Raw genomic sequence first — 24162 nt, 5'->3', positions numbered from 1 at the left:
AAATATTATTTGAGCCATAAAATACCTTCTTGCTTTATAGCGGTAAACAATAAGAGCAAATTTAATTAAAAAGTGTGTCACTTTGATAAAACACGTCGGTTGTTGCCAAGTGTGAACTATAAGCATGAAAAGTGGTATGTATTTATTATTTTTTTTAAAGGATTTGTCTTTGTGAGGGTCATGGACAAATGTCTTTTGTAGATGGTTTGGGGCAACACTTTTCACAAAAAAAATTACTTTTTCTACTTAAATTTGTCAACGCATTTATAAGATTCACTACCTTAATCTTACAACCAAGGGTATGAAGCCATTAATCTATTTATTTTAGTGAATTGTTTATCCTCATTTAAGCGACTACATTGTAATGTTCTTTGATTTTTTGGGAAATTCTTCTACAGTGCATAGTGCGTAAAAAATACCATTCCGTGTACGACATAAGTCAAGTCAAGTCATGTTTATTTGTATAGCCCTTAATCACAAAGAGTCTCAAAGGGCTGCACAGACCACTGCTTATTGCAAACCACAGAATTATGACACCATCACCTGATCTAAAACCTACATGAGGGCAAGGAAAAACTCAAAAACGTCAACATGAGGAAAATGAAGAAACGTTGAGAAGGGACTGCACATGAGGTAATCCCCCTTCCAGGATGACCAGGCTGCAATGGATGTTGCAATAACAAATAATAAACAGATATTGTCAACATAAAATATACGTTATTCATATGCTATAGAATAAAAGTGTGTTTTAAACCTAGATTCAAACTGTTCCACTGAGGTTGCAGATCGAATGTAAGGGGGAAGAGCATTCCACAGCACCGGGGCCCGCATGGAGAACGCTCTCGAACCGGCGGATCTCTTCTTGGCTCTTGGGATCACGAGTAGACCAGCATTTTCAGAGCGAAGGCTCTGGACCGGAACATAGGGCGAAATTAAATCTGAAAGATATGAAGTCCAGGCATGATTTTGTATACTACCAACACAACCTTAAAATCACATCTTAAGCCAACAGGGAGCCAATGCAAGTTAGATAAGATCGGAGTAATGTGATCAAACTTTCTTGTCTTAGTTAAAAGCCCCACTGCAGCATTTTGTACCAGCTGAAGGCTCTTGATTTTGGATTTCGGGAGACCGGAAAGTAGAAGTGCATAACAGTAATCGAGACGGGAGGTAACAAACGCATGAATTATAATCTTCACATCCGACTGAGACAGCATAGGGCGAATTTCAGCAATGTTGCGAAGATATAAACTAACTCGAGGGGAAAGGTTCAATTATTAGACGATCATGTTTTTTTTATGCATTTTAAGACAAGTACGACGTACAAGGAAATCTGTGCCGAAAAAGGCAAATTTGTCAATGATGGGTACCATCCAGTATACACCGACTATCACGAAATGGTAAATCAATCAAGTCGAAGGAGTTCGTTGCGGAAGCCTCTATCTCGGTATCGTTTTTTTCCGTTGCAAACGAAGTGAGCGGTTTGATGCTAATGTGCGCATGCGTCTGCTGCCTGGGGATTTCCCATCATGCATCATTCTGGAAAAAAAAAAATATGGTCTACGATTACCTAAAAGCCTTTATTTTTTTCAAAAGCTGACCATGCGCCTTATAATACAGTGCGCCTTATATATGGATCAATATTAAGTCGCAAAGTCTTGCAACTAAGGCAAGCAGGGCCGACTAGATTTTCCCCCGTAGGCGAAGTCGTCTGCGGTGTATGCTGGGATTTATATACCGGCGTTTCATTTCCTAACCAATGTGTCAATCATCATTTGAATCAGTCACTATTGGCTAAAGTTATTCGGAGGTAAAGGGGGCAGATCCTTTTTATCATTTACAGGCTCGCATAGGCTAAAGGGGCGAAACAAAGCCTGCAATTGGCCGAAAAAAATGAATGTGAATCACACGTTGGGTTGCACTACGGCATAGAGAAAACATTTTTTACTATTCTGTATTTGTAAATATTTTACCCTCCTGGATTTACTACACTCACGGTTGTAAGAAGACCATGATTATGTGAAGGCTGCAAGAGAACTTAGGTGAGCTATGCGGATTTATATTTTCCCGGTATCTTGTTCTAGAACGATCTTGATGTTTCTGTGATGAGTCTATTTTTAAACTAAATTCAATTCAAAGTGTTTATTGTCATATGCACAGTAAAGAACCCTGTTTCCCTGCACAATAAAATTCTTACTTTGCTGTCCACACAGTTGCCAGCAAAAAATAAAATGGAAACTAAGAAATGTTTGGCATTTCTTGAATCCCAAGACTTTAACCTTCCGAATGATATTTGGAACGATGCATTTGAGTGATTGGTGACATCGTACAGACACGTATTTGCTTCTTTGCAAGCTTTGGGAATGTTAAGGGGGTAATAAGTTTGACTGAACTATCTGACTGTTTTGTCGACGTTCCCATTGTAGCGCCTTATAATCCGGTGCGCCTTATGTATGGAAAATATAGGACCAAAAACTATTATTTGGGGGTGCACCCTATAACCCGGTGCGCCTTATAGTGAAGAAAATACGGTACTTTGTACGGGAAAATACGAGTTTGTACGGGCATGGAGCCGTGGAGGTTGACAGGTATGCGATCATGGCATTTCCAAGCAACATGTATCAGTATCAATTGATCTACCATGTATCACTTGGATCAGATCGATGCTAAAATTCCCAATAGAACAATACTTTTTGTATCAGTAGCAAGCAATGAGAAAAAAACGCGAGAAAGAGCACATCAGACAGCCTTCTTGTACTGTGGTGTGCCCCGGTATTTGTCATTACCTCAGAAACCAACCACATCCAAATATTGCACATTTTGTAGACGGGAGGCGGAGTTTCGTTGCCTCTCCCAATTGGCTGTCTGGGTGTGACGTATGTGAAGTCGCTTCCTGGTCTGGCTGCTCTCCGGGGGAGGAGGAGTGAAGCGACACTGCGGCGTTCGCTAGTCTCAACAAAATGGCTGCGAGACCACTGACGCCGAGAGCTCACTGATACGCCTGCCATGACCGTGCTCTGCGCCGTCTGGACCCTCGCAGAATGTCTTTTTACGGAGTCGCTTCTCGCTTTACATTCGCGGTAACCGGTGCGTCGCAAGTCGTCCCGCTGGTGACCTAAAAACAAAATATTTTGTTATTGTTTTTTTTTTGCACTTTAAACGAAGTTGGCCGGTTGGTTTACTCGGATTAAACAACTCCGCCATTTTTTTTTATTTTTCGTTATTTTCAAACGACGTTTCAACTTCTATCAACAATTTTGTTGCGTTTACAAGGTCAATTTCTTCGTACGGTTTGTTTTTGTTGACTACGTTTCCTCCCCCTCCCCGCCCCCTTTTTCTCGAACGGTGCTTTAGAGATTATGTTTATGAAATTTTTAGAGTTAAATCAAGATACACAGTACAAAATTGTCATTTTTTATATGTAGCTGAGGGAAGGGGTGTTTTTTTACCTCGCTATTCTGTCACCAAGCTGCTACGGTGGTTGCCGGTGAAGGTGCCACGTCTTGACTGAATCTTCTCCATCGCATTACGGGTAACTTTGGAGAGGACGCCGGTGATTGATCACAAGCTGCCAAAGCCGTGTTTACAGCAAGGTAAGTTGTTTGTTGTTTGCTTTTCACAAATGCTTTCACTTTTTAAAGTCCTTCCATGATGATATTGTTATGCATTACGTTAAATTTGTCAATTTAATCGTATTTCCATTTAAATCGGGATTCCAGTAAAAATGGCAATCAACATGATGTTGAATACCATACTATTATTATTTTTAAATGCAGCCTCACTTTTTCAAAACATCAAAAAATAACGTGGAATTCAACGTGTAACTTTAGTGTTATATCACAGCTCTTTTGTGATTGGTTGAGCTGGATTTTAGAACGCTCTGCACATGTGAAGACTTTCTTTCAGATTCTAGAGGCTTTGCAATGCGTGGCATTTGTAAAAGGCTCAACTTCTCTTTACTCCCCGGATCATTTTCTGAGCAATACCCTTGTTTCGTGCAATTGGTCTTTTAAAATAGTGATATCTCCAGTCACACATCATGTCTTGTACATTCCCCTACACAAATTCCAAGTACATTATTAAACATAACCATCCAGACGCCCATTCTCTGTTCTTCCTCCTCGACACGCTTGTCACTGATGAACTGTCACCTTTCATTGCATTGCAACCCCCCTTTCCCTACATCCCCAGGCACGAAAGTACAGTTTTTAATGTCTCTGGCGTGTCTTAATTGAAGTACATCATTTCCTGTTCAATTTTAACACCCCTGTGTCATTTTCTGTCAGAACTGTCTTTTCTCAATTGTAACGCATCAGTGCCGTGTTGATAGGGGAAAACCAGTGCAAGAAGCAGGAACACGCATTCATTTGTCCAACTGGAAATTGTTTCTCTAAACTCAATGCTTTTTTTTCACTGGTATGCGCAAGCATTTTTTGGACCAACATCAAGGTCCTGGCAGTTGGTTAATGCTCTGCGGTTGCTAATCAGGTCATGAGGTGCCTCCCGCTTGCCCCTAAACACCCAGCTGGCTCACAGATGCACGCACATACACACATTTCTTTTTTCTTCCATGGGGTCAAGTGTCCTCCCTTCTGGACACCCACCCATCTCTCCCATAGGGTAACGTGTAGCGAATAAAAGGGTGGCTGTGAAAAGATGTTGCGGGGGCCCTCTTCTACCAAAAAACTGGGGAATGGGGGGAGAAGATGGTGCTTATGTCTGTTAAAAAGTAGGAGTCTGCTGTAAGTCCCTCACAATTGGACTTGCGTTTTTGTTCACTTGAGCAAGTCGCCCCGGTAGATAAAATCGTTCTTACCTTTATGATTGATTGCATTACAAATTCAGTTGCTGGGGTTGCCATATAATTATTATAGTGTGGAAGTCCCCTTTTTATGACATTCTTGATGAGATTTACTGGTGCAAAACGTGACATTCCGTATGTCTGTACAGAACACCATTGTCTTGTAAAATCTGCATTACTTTAATGCAGTGTTTTTTCCCTTTTTACTTTTTTTCCTTGTTAATGGAATTAGACATTTGAATATTGAATCAATTAAGGACACAATTGTGAATTAATTAGGTTGGAGTTTCAGTAAAGGATCTGACCTCCACTGCAAGTATTAGGTTCATAACAGTTCATGCTGGAAAAGACTGTTGCATGCAATCTTAGTACAAATATATATGATTGATATATATATATATATATATATATAATATAGGCAGCACAGCGGCGCAGTGGTTAGCGCCTGTGCAGCAAAGTTCTGAGGTCATGAGATCAAACCTCCTGTGTGGAGTTCTCCCCCGTGCTTGCGTGGGTTTCTTCTGGGCACTCCGTTATCCTCCCACATTCCAAATGACATGCATGTTAGGTGAATTTGCTGGTCCTAATTGTGAATGAGCGAGTGAGTTGTCTGTCTCTGTGTGCCCTGCAACTGGCTGGCAACCGGTTCAGCGTGTCCCCTGCCCACTGCCCGAAGATAGCTTGGAATGGGCTCCAGCACCCCCGCGACCCTACTGAGGATAAGCGGTGCAGATAATGGATGGATGGATGTATATAGATATATCTATATATATCACATTTGCCAAATTTAGAATCTTTGATTATTTCAACAGTTTAGTAATTCAATTCATAACATAATACTAGTTTTCATTATTTTAATCACTTTATTCTTGTTTTTAGTTTTTTAATGAATAAAGATGAGCACGTAATGTTCTTAATACCCTCTTTGAAACTTAGAGCTTGTGCACTGACTAATAAATGTAATTTCATCCTTTTTTAGTTTGATTCAGATCCAAGGCTACTACAGGCAATGTACATGTAAGTTACATGAAATATGTTTACCGGTATACCATAGCTGCAAAAATATGTATATTTCATGGATTTAAATGGTGTGTCTTTCCATAATCTGTTTAAAATATAATTTCTAGTTAGGGTTTTAACACTTTGTAAGAAAAGGCAAACATGTTTGTGATTTTTTTTCAAAGTAAAAGCAAACATTTCACCCATCTTTAAAAAGCAAACTAGCAAAAGCTGAAATATTAGTACCTTAAGTTGGTTACAGTAAACATGAAAATGAAGTGTGGTGTATTCCCACCAATAGGAACCCTGTGCTCAAAAGAGGCACAGTTTCGATCACCTGCCTTGCTGCTTTGAATCAGAGAAGATGCCAGCATGTTTGGTAGTTTTTTTTTTTTTTTTGAGTTTTAGAACCATACAGCAAAAGATAATGTTATAATCCCAGCAACATGTTACCGCGCAGGGAGTATGATGTTTGAGTTAAAACCGAGATCAGTCACAGTTGTGTTTGTTGTTTTTTTTCTTGGCTGCATACTATTGCTGAAGGCTGTTTGGACATTTTCTTACCTCAGGAACAAACACATTCAATATGCTGTGTCTTATCTTATCACTGAAAATCTCTGTTATTTGTTGCAAATAATACACAAGGTTTGTTTTCTGTTGTCTGACCTTTACTGATAATACACTCCGCACTGTGTAGTCCACTGGTTGCTCTCCTTGTACCTATCACAACGGCAACTTGGAAGCCCGAGAAGTGTTTTTTTTTTCTTTGTGCCGTGCTGTCCCACAACTCCTACATTGTAAATTTTTGGGCAAAGTACTCCACCAGTTTCCCAAGTGGTTCCAAGTTCCAATGAACAAAAAGTGCTTTCAAACATTTGTGTTGCCTCCGACTAAGTCCCACTTAGTGCTGCTTCAGAAAAGTGGCTTATGTCTTCTAACCCTTTTCCCCCGTCGTTGACCTTATCCCAGGCTTGACCGAGGTGGTTACCGAGCCCGTTATTATGGAGCCTTTCAAACAACTGGCACAGAACTGATAGATAACACGCTTAACACCACCGCAGGGTGCTGCTCCAGTCTGGGGGGGGTCATTGACAGCAGAATCAGCTGGATTCAATTTGTGGCTGTCAGAAGCCATTAACCTCGTTCTCTACACTGTGAATGGCTATTTTCAAGTGTAGGGGTGCAGAATAAGTATATGCCTGTCAGTCAAATTTGATTTGGACACAAGCATTTTTTTTTTTTTTTTTCGTATTTCTATTTGTCATCAAATAAGTGCCAACGGTTGGAACTAACGACTATTTCAAAAGTCGATTAGTCACCGACTTTTGAAACGATTAATCAAATAATTATTCTTTTTTTCTCCTAAATTTAGGATGGAGTATGTTTTATAATGTAGCAAATAATAATAAACACAAGAAAAAAGGGTTCTATGAAAAATGCATGTTTTATTAAACCCCCTGCGGATTTGAAAAAAAAAAAAGCCATATTTAAAACAAATTCGCCAAAGTGGTCTGTTAATAGAGACATAAATCAATTAAATAAACTCGTGTTTTTTGGGAAGGACAAACAAATAATAAATTAAAATCAAGTAAACATTTTTTATCTCTGTAAACAGGGGATTGGCACATTAGCAGTAGTAGAACAGTAAATAACACAAGGATAAGTCCAATTTTGTGAAGTACACTCAGTGGTTAACCTCATAGTCTGTAACCAAAGTACTTAACTATTCTCTACAGTTTGATATTAAACGCATTAACCTACTGACATTTGTCCTTTGGACTGCATACATTTAATTTCATATATGTTGGTCAGGCACAGTCTGGCATAACGCTCAAGCTCTCCCTAATGACACATACACGAATAAAATGTACAATGCATGTCATCGAAACCGTATTGGCTTGACTGTTACCCGAATCCGACCGAGGCGAGTCAGACTTCATCTCGTTGAACTGTTTGTCACCGATCTACCGCCATGATTTGCAAGGTCTGCTTTGCAAACTTTTGGTTATGCGTGCTTGATATCGATGATGCCATTTCTGTGTGTTTATGTTAACGCTCGAGACAGAGGCGCTAATGGCTACTACACATGCGCGACTCTCAGCAGAGATTATATTCAGTTTTCTCTCTTTGTTGGAAAAACATGTAGGGCGACAATAGTCGACAATGAATTTCATTGTCGACTATTTCTTTTACTAATCTTTGCAGCCCAACTGTTAAATGCCTTCTTCTCCCTCAGCATATGTGCCAATGTTATGGGCAGAGTTTAAAGGGGCCCAACAGGGGTAAGCCAGGTCAGCATAGAAACAGGGAGGTGCACTGTGCAGGGTTGGGTGGGGGTTAGCGGGGACCTGGCGAGCTGATGCTTGTAAGTCTTGGCAAGGCTCCAGGGGAATGTTCAGTGTGCTGAGCGTTATTTGGGGCCCTGTTTCCTCCCTCGCTTTCTTGTTGGCTAATTGGAAACACGGTAGGAAGGGGCATGGCATCACATAGAAGAAGTCCGATTGGGAATAAGAACGACGTTCAATTGAAATGTTACTGTCTTGCAAACTAGCATTTGACGGGCTTGCTCCTTATGTAACGAGGCTTGATTCCCATAGCACATCCCAAGCCCTTTTGCTGAAGCCTTGTAAATAGCAACAGCATATGCCACCTGCTTTTACGCTGGGATTAGAGTTGAGACTAAACAGTAGGTTATTGGTCTGTTTTTTTAATTGTCTGATATCAATTGAATGTACAGAAACAGCACCATAATGTGTATGTGCGTGTGTGTGTGTCTGTGTGCGTGTGTGTGTTTTTTTAACGTCTACTACTCAAACTTGTAGCTAGCAAGTATTCCTACATTTTGTCTATGTTTGACAGTGTATTGAAATCTCAAAGAAATAAGTGAAAAGCATTTTTAGAATCATTTTTAAACATGAAAAAATGAGCTGTGACAACAATACGGTCAGATCAATTAAGTGAACATATTCTGTGTATTTCTTGAAACTCTTGATTAGTGCTTGTAACCATATCTATTTGTGAATATTCAGACAGCTGACAATTTGGTGTAAGCAGTGTTTGGTTGCTGCTGAGTCAAAATAACCTCAAGAAGTCTCTCAGCTGAGTGTCCCATTTATCTTGGCAGAAAGCCTTTTTGTCTTACCCGTAGTCACATTTGGATTTAGGTTTTTATGACGGTTTTGTTCTACATGTAGCCCATATTTGAAGGCACATCTAAATATTGTTAACAATTTCTACTTTTTTACTTTGAATGCAATGCAACTACTGTACCGAAGTATGTATTTAATGTAAGTGGAAATTTTTAATGTACATGAAGCAATGTGAACCAATTAAGGGCAAATATTTGGTGACACTGATTATGAGTCAATTTTACTGTTCGATCAAATAAAGTACCAAGAGACATCATAAACCTATTCTTGACGCTGTCTTGGGATTGGTCTTCTTTAGCAAAAACGACAACCATGCTCAGTCTCATTCTGTTTTCTTAGTTAATGAGCTGTCGCTGTGAACAAAATTTCACATCAGCTTGGCTGCTTCCCCAGCAAATATTCGCAGTGCACACCTCAAAGCTGCTATTTATAGCGCTAACTCTCACTCTGCCTCGCGGTGTTGGACTTTATCTTTTCTCTCATCACAACAATCCACCCACCTTCAGCCACGTCAACATACCCCAGCTTTCATTGATCAACGTCAGTCTTGTGGTTGCATACTTTGACACATCTTGTTATAGTAAAGCTGATATTTGTAGAATGCTCACAAACATCTTGCTTGATACATTTCAGGGTATATTTTTTTCATATGGATTTTTATGCTGAGTTGAAACCTCACAATATTACATTACTTTGGAATGTCAAGGTAGTCGAACTTTGCAAAATGATAGTGTCCCAAACCTGGACAGAACAAAGCAAACCAAAACATTTTTTGTACTGAAAAAAAGCTTTAAACTCAACCCAGATCCTAAACTGTTTAAAGTTTAACTTAAGAGATTCATATTGTATACTATTCCCTTAGGTAAGTACTGGTCCTGGCTTCATTCCATCATAAAAGGCATGCATTTTTTGGGGGGAAACCACAGGAATGTCTGGCTTGGCTCATTCATGAGTAGTGGCTAGTCAGATCAACCACATGAATCTTGCTGTGATGGTTCATATCTTCCTCATATATTGCGTTTTGTTTGTTGCCACTCAAAACGTGTCAAGTTTTTGTGTCCACCCCTTTGTCTTTTTAAGTTCTTTGTCTGGAGTATTGCAGGTTTTTAGATTTGTCTGCATGTGCACACTCAGTTTTTTACCACTGTCTATGGATATTAGTATACAAGGCACACAGTTATTTCTGTGCTTTCCGCCCCCACTGCTTCTTGCTTTCTCTCTCGTTGTCTGCCAACCTTCATCAAACCTAGTTCACTTTTCCCCCCTCTTTACTATATCCAGTGAGGATTCTATTTTCTGTCTCTCCACACTTCCAGCTTCAGCTTCTCTTTTGTGCCCTGTCTGGTTTTCCGGCGGCGGCTGTTCTAATTGGTGTTGTTCTGTGTCTGCTTTTATCTACCGCCCAGTTTTTTCCCCTCTACTCTCATCCGCCCACCTCTACTTCTCGGACCCCCACCCCCTTCATTCCCCCAGAATCTCTGACAGACACCAGACACACTGCACCCTACCATTTTTTATGTGAGAGTTCCTTTCCCTCTGTCTGACTTTCACTTTGTATTTCTGTGGCCTCTTCATTCTATACAGACAATGTTCCCTGCCGTTCTTTGTTCATCTCAAGTTTGTTACATATTTAGCTATGTAATAATAATAATAATAATAATAATGTGAATTAATAGTCAAGGGTAGAGTGAAATTGTTTGGGTCATGGGGAATGTGGGGCGGGTTTGGTCTAGTTATACAGGCATATGAATGATTAAGTATTTTGTATTTATTTGTTTGTGCCAGTTAAAAAGAACAGTCCATAACCAGGAGTAAAACTATAAACACACGCGTGGAATAAAAAACAGAATATAGACCATGATTTTCTCTAAACTAGTTTTCACCTTGAAATAAATTGTTATTAGTTCCATTCACCTTTTTTTTCAAAATAAATATACATCAGAGGTTGACCATTGTGTTCAGTGTTTATGGTTGCACTCTCTCTTGGTTTAATTTGTGGGAGTTGAAGTATGCAGTACTCAGTCACCACTGATTAGATGCTTGTGCCAGCAGTTCTAAAAGAGAGGCAGAGAGACAAGTAAGAATATGTGAGGTAGCTTTGCCTGGCATTTACTTAGTCAGCTAAAAACCTACTCCGTCCCTGCTGTCACATTTAAAAGAAAAACATCTGCAATAAAGTCCAGCAGTTTCCCCCTCGCTTGTACACTAAAATTTGTTTTGCACAAACAGCAGATTGAGAAGCTGTAGCTCAAGTCGGATTTCAATTAAGATGTGGCGATTGAACTGATGATGAGGGCGAGAGAGAGACTGAAAGACAGGATGGTTGTGATAATGTGATGGAATAGGCCAAACAGGATGTGGCAGGAATTCCCTACAGATTCAAATTGGCAGGAGCAATCAATTTTTACCAATTTGCTATTCTTCCCGTATTTGGGCTACTTGTAGTAAAGTTGTTTTGTTTTGGGTTCCTAAAATATTTGTCTATGTATTTTCTTAGGAATTCTCCAGAAAAAAATGTTGCTACAGCAATGTTCTATTACTTCAGCTATTGTAAAGGTGACCTTGTTTGCCCGCCAAAGCTTAAACTGTGTTCAATGCCACATCTGCCAACATTTGCATTGCTAATTTGCTATTCACTATGCTTCTGGAGATTCCTATGACCTCTGAACTTGGCTGTGGGGTTTTCTGCATCTTTTGCTGCCTCTTGTGGGATTCACACAAGTGCCGTGCATAATTTGAAATTGAATAAGCTGATTTTATAAATCATTAGTGTTTTTTGCTGTTGTTGCGTTTGCAAAATCAGTACAAGTTTAAATTTTTGAGGGATGGTTCACCTAATAATTTATTGTCGCTATTTGAGAGGAATAATTTATAAACACTCCTGAAGGTATAATATTAATCTTTCGGAATGATCATTTATGGACAAGAAGCACTATGCTCGTGTATGTAAAAGTGCATTTAATTTAAGCCATGATTCACTAAGTTCAAATATGTAAATATGCCTGTGTAGCACCAGTACACAAACGCCTACATGGACTATCCTCAAGACCTCAGACATCCAAATGTTTTTGTAGCTGTCACTAACAAAATATTAAACATTCTGACCTTAGGCGAAGCAATGGTGCAAGTTTGACTCACACCAAGTATTTTTTGGTATTCTGTCACTTTGTTTGCATACTTCTCAAAGCTGGACCATCTCACTTGTTATATCAATTCTTCCACTGTGACTTTCAATTTTGCTATACATGGTCTTCATCTGTCTTCCAAATCCTTGTTGTATTGTCACTTTCCCCCCTTCATTTGCAATTCTTTAAAAAAAGACTGTATTTTACTTTCTGACAAAGACGAAAAATGTTCCTTGGACCTGTCAAGCATGATTTACATATGAAGGGGATGTTGTTGATGGAAAGCTTTTCCCAGTCACGGCGTGCTCTCTAGAAATGACTTGAAGTAAATCAAACGGAAACGGAATTCCAGTTCATATAAATATGCTTGGAATACATAAACTGATGCAGAGACTGCATTACTGACATGCCAAATCTGTATATCTTGTAATTACAATAAACAACAAAGCTAATCAAAGCTACCCTTGGTCTTTAAAACCTTTTTTCCTTTTGTGTTACAGCTGAGAGAATCAAGCAAAACAGGAACGTGAACCGTTTGATGGAAGAAAAGAAAAAGAAAAAACAAGAAGAAAAGATCAAGAAAGACATCGCTCAGAAGAAGGTGATGCAATTGCACGTCATTTGAAGTTATGCGTGGATAAATCTAATGGGTTTGTGTCATGAACACTGAGCCATTGAGTTAAAACATAATGGTAATGACACACAATCAGTTTATGTTTGAGTTGAGAAATAGTTTTTAATAGGATGTAGATTTGTTTTTCTGAGCTTGTTAGAACTTTTACAAAGTTTTGTTGTTGTGGAATTTACGCCATTAGCTGTAAAGGGTGTGACAACTTAGAATCAATTTGATGTCCTTTAAAAAAATCTTCCTGCAAGTACTAAGTTTACTTCTCTATGTCCTGCAGGTTGCTGAACATAAACCCAAAGGTGAGTACCAGTAATCTGCACTGTATTTCTGACAATTATGAACCAGCTTTGATTTTTCTATATAAAGCTACACAACCAAATGCGTGGAACATTTGCTATCCTTACCCAACCCTGTCGGAAGTATACAGTATGCATACACGTTTGTGATATTGTGCTCTGAATGTCCCAAAAAGACATGCAGGGTCATTCTTACTATTCAGTGCCATTACAGCGTGATAACCTCTCTGTTTTCAACATTAAATCTGAACGAGGGACTTTCAAACTAAGAGAAATGTTTTGGTCCAGCTCAGGATAAATTCTGTAACATATTTTTTTACCAATTACTTCACTTATAACATAGGGCTAATGCCCATTTCTTTCTCTGTGCTTTTTTACTTCTTTCATTGAAATCTGCCACTTTCTAGTTTCTTTCCTCCTCTCTGTCCTTCCTCTGCCTCTCTCTTTAGTGAGATAAGCTTTTCTTCTCTCAGCATAACGGCGTGCCCTGTAGCGCCACTGATTTTCAGCCATTCCCTGACAAATACATGAATACAATTTCAAAATATATTTTCGGATGTATACAGCAAATTGATAGTTTGGTAATAAATACCAGTGCTCCTGTAAAAAAACAAAAATTTAAAACTCACATTGACCCTGTCACTTTGTGTGTCCCCTGTTACAGTGCATAGCAGTAACAGTGAGGACAGTAATAGGGGGACATTTTATCCTTGTTTCCCATTACTACTAATGTGATTAAAAATAAGCTAGTACAGGATGATTACAGTGAAAGATTTTGAACATGTTTATTAACAATATGATCAAAATTACCCCAGAATATTGGTTCCCACTATGAATAAGCGTAACGGGTAGACTAGTTATACTTATCAGTAAACCATAAACAACTTTTTTTTTTAAGTTGATTAAAAAGTGGTACTTACTCTTCTTCTCCTTAAATGTTTTCCCTGCCAAAATATTGTTCCATCAGAGAGTCATGTGAGAAAAATGATAGCCAGCAGATGTTTTCTACAGCACTTTCATCACAGTTACGGGGGAGACAGTTTACACTGGAACAACATATTTAAGATCTATCACACATGAAAAATGCAGTTAAAACTGAAATTGACATTAGGTGAGGAATATTATCATTAAGGCAATACAGAAATGATGAAAAACCATGAATGTTTTTGATTTTTCTCACTTGCATTTGTAACAGAAAACAATCAAACATAAACGGGGACATAGCATTTTAGTGTACTTGTAAGTAATTTATCCTGCATACATATCACTTTGTCCCATGGTAGGGGGCAGTGAAGCATACAAGAAGATGTTTTAAAAACAAGTATAAGCTCCTTTTTACACAAAATATCCAATTTTATGTCACTGGGACTCAAATGGCCCCGAATAACATGAATGACCCATAGACAACAACGCACACATACACAGAGCAGTCAAGTGAAATGCAGAGTGACGTGTGGTGCCCCTGCAGCAGTAGGCAGTGGAGCGTGAGGGCATCCTGACAGAGCACAGTGTGTCGTGGCTACAAAGGGCGGTAGAGAGAAGTCGTCAAGGCAAAGGGGAGAATCATGGGGAAATAAAGGCGTTCAACTATGTGTAATGCCTCAGGACAGAGGTTGAAACAACAGTGTCCTCGCCTTACCCTTGGAGTTTATTTTTAAAGGCAAACAGACTCAGTGAGTGTATGCTCTTTTGAATTAGAATGTGGATTGTCTCTGGATTTTGATGAGAGGTTTATATTTTTACATTTTTAACTATCAGATTACACAATAGGAAACAGATTTATAATTTTTAAAGGGAAAATTCAAACAAACTAATACATAATATTCACTACAGACTTAACATGGTTATCAACAGTTAAAACCTGTTTTGGGGGAATCTCTTGTGGTCCACGGTGCGTTTATATTTAAAAATGGAATATTTATTCTTAAGATAATTATTAAGCTTGGTGGAATCAACAAAAATATTTCATATTTTTTAGCACTTAAGTTACAGTATATGAAAGGCTTTTTTTATGTTGGAAATGACTCCTTTTGCTTATTCTATGACCTCAATAGGCAGAACTTAATCCTTAACCCGATCCATAGTTGTAATATCTCAATACACTGAATAAACAGAACAATCATATGCTGCATTTGAAGGGCGTTAAGTCAAAGTTTTTTTCATAGTTTGACTCATTGACTTATACTCCGGATGTGAGTTATCTGTGAAATTATTCACACATCATTATTGGATAATTTCACATGTCATTTTCACATTAAACGGCAAAAGGGCACCCTAAGCCTTTGTTGTCCCCAAAAACGAGATACAAAGCCATTTTTGTGACGTTTGCGTGAGAGACGTATGGTGGGGGTGGACGGCGAATTTAAGGTGGGGGACAGTTTTTGGCACACCCCGGTAACTTATAAAAACAAATATCACCATCAAAAAAATTATAATCTGCACATTACAAGATGCAAATCTTGAAACATGCAGTCGAAAAGCAGAAAGAAAGTTTGTAAAGCCTGTAAGCTACTGGCTAAAAGCGCAAATGACGTCTGATGTAAGCATTGTATCGGCGGAAAGAAGACACTAAGGATGAAAATTTCGGGATTTGGAGTTAAAGTGATTTGCTAAGAATGTTCTATATGCTAGACTTGCCTGTTACGTCGTTACTGATATCAACAGGCATGACAATCATGAAACGTTATGTTCGCATACCATACAAACTTATCTAGCCTGTTTTTCTGTATTTTATTTTTTATTTTGTATGATTTTCGGGTGTTGGATTTTGTCAAATTTCTTCCAAAATGCAACCTGTACTCCTGGTGCGACCTATATATGTTTTTTTCTTCTCAATTATGCATTTTTGGGTGGTGCAAATTATAATCTGCTGCAATATATACTACGCTAAGACTTGTAGTCCAGAAGATAGGGTAATGTAAATCCTTCGACATGACACGGCTCATTAAAAAATGAATTATTTACTCAAAGCGTACAAGAAGAAAGTTTACCATGTCCTTATTCCTGAGCATGGATTTCAGAAATTGATATAATCCTTCTTGTTAAAGGAACAGTTTGTAATATTTAATGTCTCCTAGTGTTCCCAAAAAAGTTCCATTCAATTAAAAAAAAAACGTTGATTTTAATACAAAGCAAAAATACATGACTTATTATGCCGATGTTAACTTTTATAAAACAATAATGAGTAGAGAAATTTGTATTTCTTTTACATATTGGAATCCCGGCTTCTTGCTGCTACGCTGCGCTCTTTGGCACTGGTTTTGGTTGGCATTAGACAATACGGAGCCATCTAGTGGTCAAATACAACACACTGCAGCATCAAAGGTGGGGTGCGGGATTTGAAATCTTAGTGATGCATTCGTGACTTTAGGTCAAGAGATGGCGGCAGAGTAACACTTGATTTGTGTGCAATTACATGCATTTGTTAGACACACTCGAATAAACTTCGTTTTTGGGGTTTGGGTTAGCGTTTGGACTTTACTAGAAGCATGTCTTAATTTTACAATTTATATGCTCCACTGACAATTTTTTTTTTTTAAATTGCAGGGACGAGCATAACGTTTCTCTCTAAAACTCTCCCCAGACAAAAGTAAGATAAAACCAGATAAGTGCAGTGTAAAATAAAACGTAATGGCTCTTTGAACTCTGTTGGGCATTGATAACTCAGGGACAGGGTGTGATATTTTATTCCTCTTAGTGTTACAAAAAAACTTAATTCGGTAATGGAAAAAAAATCATTGATTAGAAAATCAGGCAAAAAACATGAACTTTCATACCAATGTCGAGAATAGCTCGAGAAAACTAAGTCTCCGACATGTTTGTCTGCTGTGTTGCTTGTTGTGGCACTGGTTTTCGTCTGCATTAGACAACAGTGCCATCTAGTGGTCAACTATTACACACTAGGACTTTAATTGAGAAAATATTTACATTTCAAAATTTTAAGGTCACTTCAAATGACACACCCCATCTTTAAGTGTTGAGAAAACAATGAAAAATAAACTATTCAAATACACACACATTTTTCAAGTCTGGTTTCCATCCACAACTTTTTATTGAATTTTCAAGATTTGCTAAAATAAATCCTGAATGGAAAAGTCAGAAAACTGTGTATTGAATAGATTCCTTTCTATCAGAATTTGTAGAAATTGTCTTAATTGTGCAGCTCGTTTGTTTGTTTGCATTTTGTTAGAGCTATAAAGCACACAGGATGATACTTATTTGTTTATTAAAAAGTAAATAACTTATAATTGTTGTGAAGGCTTTTGACTCAATATGCTGCCTTTGATTTGGCTTATAATGAGAATAGGTGTTTTGAAATGTGTGTGTGAGCCTGTAGGAAGGTAGAGATCATTATGCAAGTGTTATTTGTGTCTTTCCATCCATATCTGTAAATTCAGAAATTCATAGTCACAGACACCTCCCCTATCCTGTCTTTCTTGCTCATCGCTCTGCAGGGCTTTTTGGTCTCGAAGCATTTCAATTTGTTTGTGGTAATCGATCTCGGCCCAACGCGTTCATATGTATGAAAATGAGATAAAGCTCCAGCACAGTGGAATTAACTTCTCTGCCCCCTATTAGGCTTAGAGCTTCGCCACAGCATAGGGCTGCATCCAGCAGACGGCCTCATACTGTCCGTCTCAAACCCCCATTCACGTGGGCACGGACACGCAGACACACACAAGCACGCATATGCAGATAGAAGGCTGGTACAGGCCCCCATCCTCCTTTGTCCTCCTCCCATTACCTCAACTGATTATTCAGCCCATGCACACACTCGGCTCCATCGCAATCTCTCAATTCCACCACAGCAATCACAATCAAGTCAGTCTGTTTCACATTGCCCCCAACCTGGACAAAAGCAACTGGCACAGATAGGGAATAAGAATCAGGCGCACCTGAGCTTTGGCAGACCTTGTGTCACGTATTAAAAGATATGCTATCTCCCGCTTCCTTTCCATACTGAGTGGTTTAAAGCAAATGCTTACGTTGGGGATTTGCAAAACCAGACATTTTTGAGATGCCCGTGCATATTGCGTACTCGTAACCTTGCCAGCATTTTATGCAGATGCATCACTTAAGTAAAGCACTATTTGAGTAGAAGTTAGCGAAGAACCTTTGATGTAATATGTCACTTTTCGAAAATGTATACTCGGAAAATTTGCATCTGCTGTAAGTGCCGCTTCCTGAAAGATTAAAGGAACAGATCTTGAATGATTAGATATTCTTACTGTTGGTTAAACTCACCCTGTGTAAGCCGCAGATAGTAATTTAATCAACTGTTTAAAAGTTACACATATGAAACTTTTCAAAAATGATTCACTTTACCGCTTACCGTAAAATTCTGACTATATGGCGCACCTGATAAGATGCACCCAGTACATTTTTAAAGACCATTTTGTACATACATTGACTATGAAGCTGTATGTTTCCACATTGAAACATGAGATATGTACAAAGAAAGACTGTACACAAAAAGAGTTTTAATAATATATGGTACCTTAATCCCTTAACGATTCGACAGCCCGCCGGTATGATGTCACCAGTCACTGAAATACGTCATGACACATATCACTGGGAGGCTTAAACTCTTGGGACTAAAGATATGATAATCATTTCAAAATCTACCCATCAGCTGGCGTAACTCACCTTTACCTCCCCTGGTCGTCTTCAACTTCATGAGATGTCCGCAAAAATGGCTTCGTTGAATCAAGGACAAACCGTATAATCCAACCGTGTAAATCCTTTATTCCTAAACACACAATAATGCCGAAAGAAAAACTTTTTCACCTTACACTTTTACATAGCTATTGTAAAGCCCGTTATATTTTACACAGCAACCAAACATATCAAGTGTTGTTCCTATTCTGTGATCATCATATTTATTTTTCCTTATATATTTATTTTTAGTTGTATCACAACGAATGCTAGCAAACCCTAAAATCATTGTATGGAGAGTATAAAGAAGTCTGTTAGGAAGACTTGATCACCCGAGAAACATAGCAATATGATGGAAGTTTTCATATGAAGCAATATATGATGGAAGTTTTCATATGAAGCTCAAGTATTGCTTTTTTATACAGTCTTCCAGGACAATTAGCCTTTGAGGATTCGATGGATTGTACTGTTGTCAGCATTGTTTGCCACATTGACCTGTCCCATTCACACACACTCCCCATTACTACCAGTTATTTCATGTCGTCCTGGGAGAAAAAAATTAATGAAGTGATATCGCCATTAATGATAAAGTGAGAGACCTGCGTCAACACAAGTTAAGTGTATGTTTCCGTTTTGGATTAATTTGCAATTTCATATGCTATTAATTGTGTCAACACAACAAGGGAATTTCATGAATCACAATCCAATTAGAAGCTAATTTATTTAAGCATCGATGGCGCTCTTCTCTTCACTTAGCCACATTTACAAACACTCAAAAGAATTAATCGTGAATTGCTCGCGAATTACGTCCCATGGATTTATGACTGCCAAGCATAATTGTTTTTCCGCTTCCCCTCCCTCCTTCTCCTGTGTACTCATCTCCGCATGCATGGAGAGTGTCGGAAGAAAGCCAGAGATGAAGGGGAAGCCTAGGGTTACAGCGACATGAAACAAAAGGTCCACACATACCTAAACAATGCATAGCTCTTTGTCTATTCATACAGTCTAAAAGAAAGGCCATTCAATGCCTCTGGACTCTCCCTCCCCCATCAACTATACTCGCTCCCCCTCCCGTGCCTGGTGAGAGCGCATTGGCAAAAACCTGGCATATTGTTAACAAGATGTGACTTAGCTACTATGAATGACGGCTCTGCCCGTGCTTGGAGGCTGAGATGTTTGTATGCAAGTTTAAAAGGTTCAAAGGCTTTTTGTTGATGGTTTGCATCAACGGTGAGTGACAGGCTTTAGGCAGCATAGCCGGTGTTACAAGAACTATGAAATTCTTCTCATTTCTACCCTGCGCCATCATATCCATTTGATATTTGTTCCCCCATATTTGGTAGTCATTTGTTGTCAACTATTTTCTTTTATAAATTATATTTACTGTTTCTTTATTTGTGGAGGCTTGCTGCTGAAAGCTCTGCTGCTTGACAATGACCTTATGTATAGTATCTCCAAATGTCTATTTAAACGGTCTAACATTTTCTAATATCGTAGATCTCTAAAAAATCAAAATAAGCATTGTTTTTTAGACTTGTTTAGAGCTTCAAAATCCCACCCTTACAGTAACAGTAAACTAAGTAGATATAAAGTAAAACCCAAAAGCTAATGTGATGTAACAAAGGACAAAGGGCATTCATACCAGTGTTATATTTAGTTTAATTTAGTTTTTTACTGTATACTCTGCACTATAAGGCACACTGATTTCAAGGTGTTTTTAGATGTGTAATTTGTTTCATAAGCCTAAAATATCCTCTCCAATGCAATTATTTATGCAGTGTCAAAATCCTGCATTGTTGCCTCACTAATCTAATTAAGTGCACACCAATATATATATATATATATATATATATATATATATATAATGTATGTATGTATATTATACACAAAAACAATCATGATGAAAAGATAGGGATCTACCATGGAGATGGGGGTGCAGAGCACTAATTACATAGCATGGGAGAAGGTCACATGAGGCTGCAAAAGGCAACACTATAAGTATCCATGGCAACTCCCTTTTTATAGGAAGGGTGAGGGGTGGGAATGCTTTTGGATTTTATTTGGTGTGAGTGTGTTAGAGAGTTCTTAGCCTTATTAATACAGACAGATGGGACCTCAGAGACTCCCATTCCACCGTGTGTCAGAAAAACTCATCACAGTACATGGTCATATGCTCTGTATAGATTCTTATAAATAGTACACATGTTAAATGGTTTAACTTCATTCATGAAACATTGTAATCTGTAATATTATGCACAAGATAAATTACGAATTAAAACTTCTAACCTTTTTATAATAAGAAACTTTAAAGTCAGGCAACTTAAGTCCTAATCTCAGAACTTAAGTCCTACATGAAACACAATTTAAAACATGGATTGACTTTTCAGTGCAGCAGCAAATAAACTACAAAGTACATGAACAAACTAAACAGTTTAAAGAAAGAAAGAAAGAAAAAAAAGCTAATTGTGAAACACATCCTTGGAAACGTATATTAAAATATTTCCAGATCTAGAAAAAAAAAACAACAACAAAACAATTTTAACCTTTTATATACTCAAATGTAAAGTCAACAACACAGAACCCATGGAAAAATGCATACAGTATTGACCAATCACAAGAGGAAAAAAAACAATTAATAATCTCACTTGGCCTTTCTGTAAAATGCTTAATTCTTAATCCAGGGAATTTCACAATCAGAAGTTATTAGGATTTCAGATGCGTCTGTAGCCTTATTTATTTCTACAGCAAACGCTAATCACATTCGTTCTTTAGACAGAATGTTTTAATCATTAAAGCGCCCATGAAATTGCTAGGCTGCAAGTGTCTGTAATTTGTATGTGAGATGTCTGTGATAATAAAGGCTGATATTGGTAGTTTAGTTGCACTCCATGGCACCAGTCGAAGGCTGCTGCGCCTTCATGATTTATTAAAGCTTAATTTATGATTTGGGCCACGGGCCCCCCACAGCACATGAATATTACCACAAGTCTACAGTAAGATAAACAAGCGAATGACCTGGATCAACAAAGGGATGTAGAAAAACACACTTGTATTATATTTTCACCGCGCTGTTAGTGACTCCACTAGAGAATTGTATCCATTTAGTCTGCTTCAGATGCAATGCGTTTGTAGCCTTTTTAATTTACAGTGTGGAATCTCATCCCGTTCACTGGCAGGAAGTGTAATGAGCATACTCTTTGCATTCCTCGTTTAATCTTTCATAGACCTGCTCTTATCTGAGAGATTTCCGTACCCTTCATTTTTTTCCTTTGTGGCCTTTTATTTGATGCTCACCCTTTACCAAGCACTTGCACAGCCCTCATGAATTACGAAAATATCTGTCTGCCTCAAAATTAAAGACACGCCTTACTTAATATACAAAACAGAGGGGAGTCCTTACTCCCGCAGGTACTATTTTTTCATTTTACATGTTCTGGTTGCGTAATTCATGAGAGTAGGGTTTGCTCTGGAGGGAGTTGATGGGAGTTTTAAACATGTTCAGAACTTATATGTATATATTCGATAGAAAACGCACTCTAACTTGTGAAAGATAACTCTTTTTAAACCCTTTGACAATAGATTTGGTGCAGGGAGATGTCTCTTCTTATAAATGATTTTAGTGGAGACTATTCTCACCCTGAAATATGACGCTCGGTTGACAGGCAAAGCTGCATGCTTGCGTTAAAATTACATGCACATTGTTGTAACTTTGAAATATTCAATGGCAATGCTCCGGAGTTTAATGAGTATCTTCCAGATTTTTGATGTCTAAGTACTTCCTTGCGATTACGTTTCTCAAGTAAGCTTCATAAAGACTAATTGTATCACTATCACGAGCTAGGATACAAATACAAACAGTGAAGAATCCCCACAGGGACACTGTTTGGAAAGCAAGAGTGAGATGGTATTCTCACAGATGAGGTTGGAACAAAACAACATATTGTGTTTGAAATGAGGAATTAGTATTTTAAAATGGGCAAAAACTTTGCAAAGTTGATTCAGATGATTGTGACCCATTTAAAAGAAGTCAAGTAACGCCATATCTTTCTCAAAGCAAATTATTTCACATTCATTACTTTCAAACTGGTTTGAAAAGGACTGCAACCAGAGAAACAACATTCTTAGGTACAATTTAGACTGGATCCATGATCACACTTGAGTCAAACAGCTTGCATGACAACAAGGCATCCATGTTTTTCCACTTCTGAAAACATTGCATAGTTTCTTGTTTCATCACTACAGTCTGCCGCACCACCGAGCCAAGTAGACGGGATCAAGATTGATGAAGGTGCTGTGAAAAAGTAACACAGGGAGCGCCAGGCTGAGGCGGATGTAAGGCAGAAATAATGGTGATGGGGAGAGAACAAGAACGAGAAAGGGGGAGAGCAGGTGGATTACCGAGTAGCTGTGATGGAAAAACAGAAGACGAGGTGGTTGCAAATGCAAGGGAAGTAAAAGACTGGGGGCAGGGTGGCATGTGTTCCCATGCTGCTGCCTGATTGGCTGTCAGGCGAGCTGAGTAGAATTTAATCAGAGATGTGCGTCAGCGACTGCAGTTCCAGGCCAACAGCCAGCCCGGTACTGCTGGAGGCTGCTCACTTTCTGTGTGTGTGTGTGTTTAAAATCTCAGAGATGCAGAGGGGACGCACTAGATGTGTGCCCACTGAATATGTTTGTGTTAGAAAAAGGGAAACCTCAACTCATGAAGCGTTAAATATTTTTATTTGATAATACTATCCTCATCATTGCTCGTTTTCTATTCATTCGTTCAGTCTTAACTGGTATTGTGTTTGCAGGGAATGTCTATTTTTTAAAATAAGATTGCAGGCATTGTAAATAGCTCCTGAACTCTCCGCGCTATGTTGACTGCTCTGAAATTACGTCTACTCTTTGAAGTTGAAAGAGGCTTAAAGAATAGTTTCCACTTCTCTGGTTTTCGAAAGCAGTCTTCTTTCAATTACAAGCACCTTCTTCTACCTCCCATGAGTGAAAGCAGTCTCTTAATTCAAGCGGCCTTTTCTGTTAGAGACTACACAAAACAGAAACGATTCATTGAGTGTTAACCCTCATATAAACAAACAGCTGCTTGGAGGTTGTGAATTGGCTCACCTAATATATGGATTTTTCGGTGCAGGTATCCCTAGCTACTCAAAATCGTAATCATCTTCAGCTTCCTCAGTTTTATTGTCTGTTGTTGCACTGGCAGGGTGTTAAATAGCAATTTCACATATTGGCTTCCTCATGTGCATGGTTAGGGAGGTCTTACACAATCAACAAAAAAGCTCCATAAGACACTTTACTTAAAGGGCTGGTTTACACAAGCTGATAGTACTGCTACAAAGTGGCTTAGTCTAATCTTCTTTGCTGGCCGCACGTAAAGCAGAGTTATTATGATTGCACAAAACACTCTCTGTTTCGGGAGAAGGCCGTTGGTTTTTTTCATTCAATACAATGTTGAATATTGTAACGATTACTCAAATAAGTTGTCTATTCTACATTTTTGGCATTA

The 24162-nt window shown here is 38.5% G+C and overlaps 1 protein-coding gene across 3 annotated transcripts in view; it reads left to right on the top strand.

Annotated features, from left to right (window-relative positions):
• The first annotated feature begins 2929 nt into the window (after positions 1-2929).
• LOC148360776 (trinucleotide repeat-containing gene 6C protein-like) overlaps positions 2930-24162 on the top strand; it is a 39652-nt gene continuing 18419 nt past the window's right edge. For 2 of the 3 annotated variants that reach the window (XM_088341688.1, XM_088341685.1), the window contains exons 1-3: positions 2930-3593; positions 12575-12675; positions 12980-13001. In XM_088341688.1, coding sequence (XP_088197814.1) covers positions 12613-12675; positions 12980-13001 — 85 coding nt within the window. In that variant the 5' untranslated portion in view covers positions 2930-3593; positions 12575-12612. The remainder of the gene's footprint in view (positions 3594-12574; positions 12676-12979; positions 13002-24162) is intronic. The other variant, XM_088341687.1, reaches the window with a different exon arrangement.

Source organism: Urocampus carinirostris, chromosome 8 (assembly GCF_059441175.1).
Source record: "Urocampus carinirostris isolate Australia breed hairy pipefish chromosome 8, RoL_Ucar_1.0, whole genome shotgun sequence".
In the NCBI taxonomy this organism is placed as follows: domain Eukaryota; kingdom Metazoa; phylum Chordata; class Actinopteri; order Syngnathiformes; family Syngnathidae; genus Urocampus; species Urocampus carinirostris.
The sequence above is the reverse complement of the archived record's forward strand: the minus strand, read 5'-3'. Positions and strand labels throughout refer to the sequence as shown.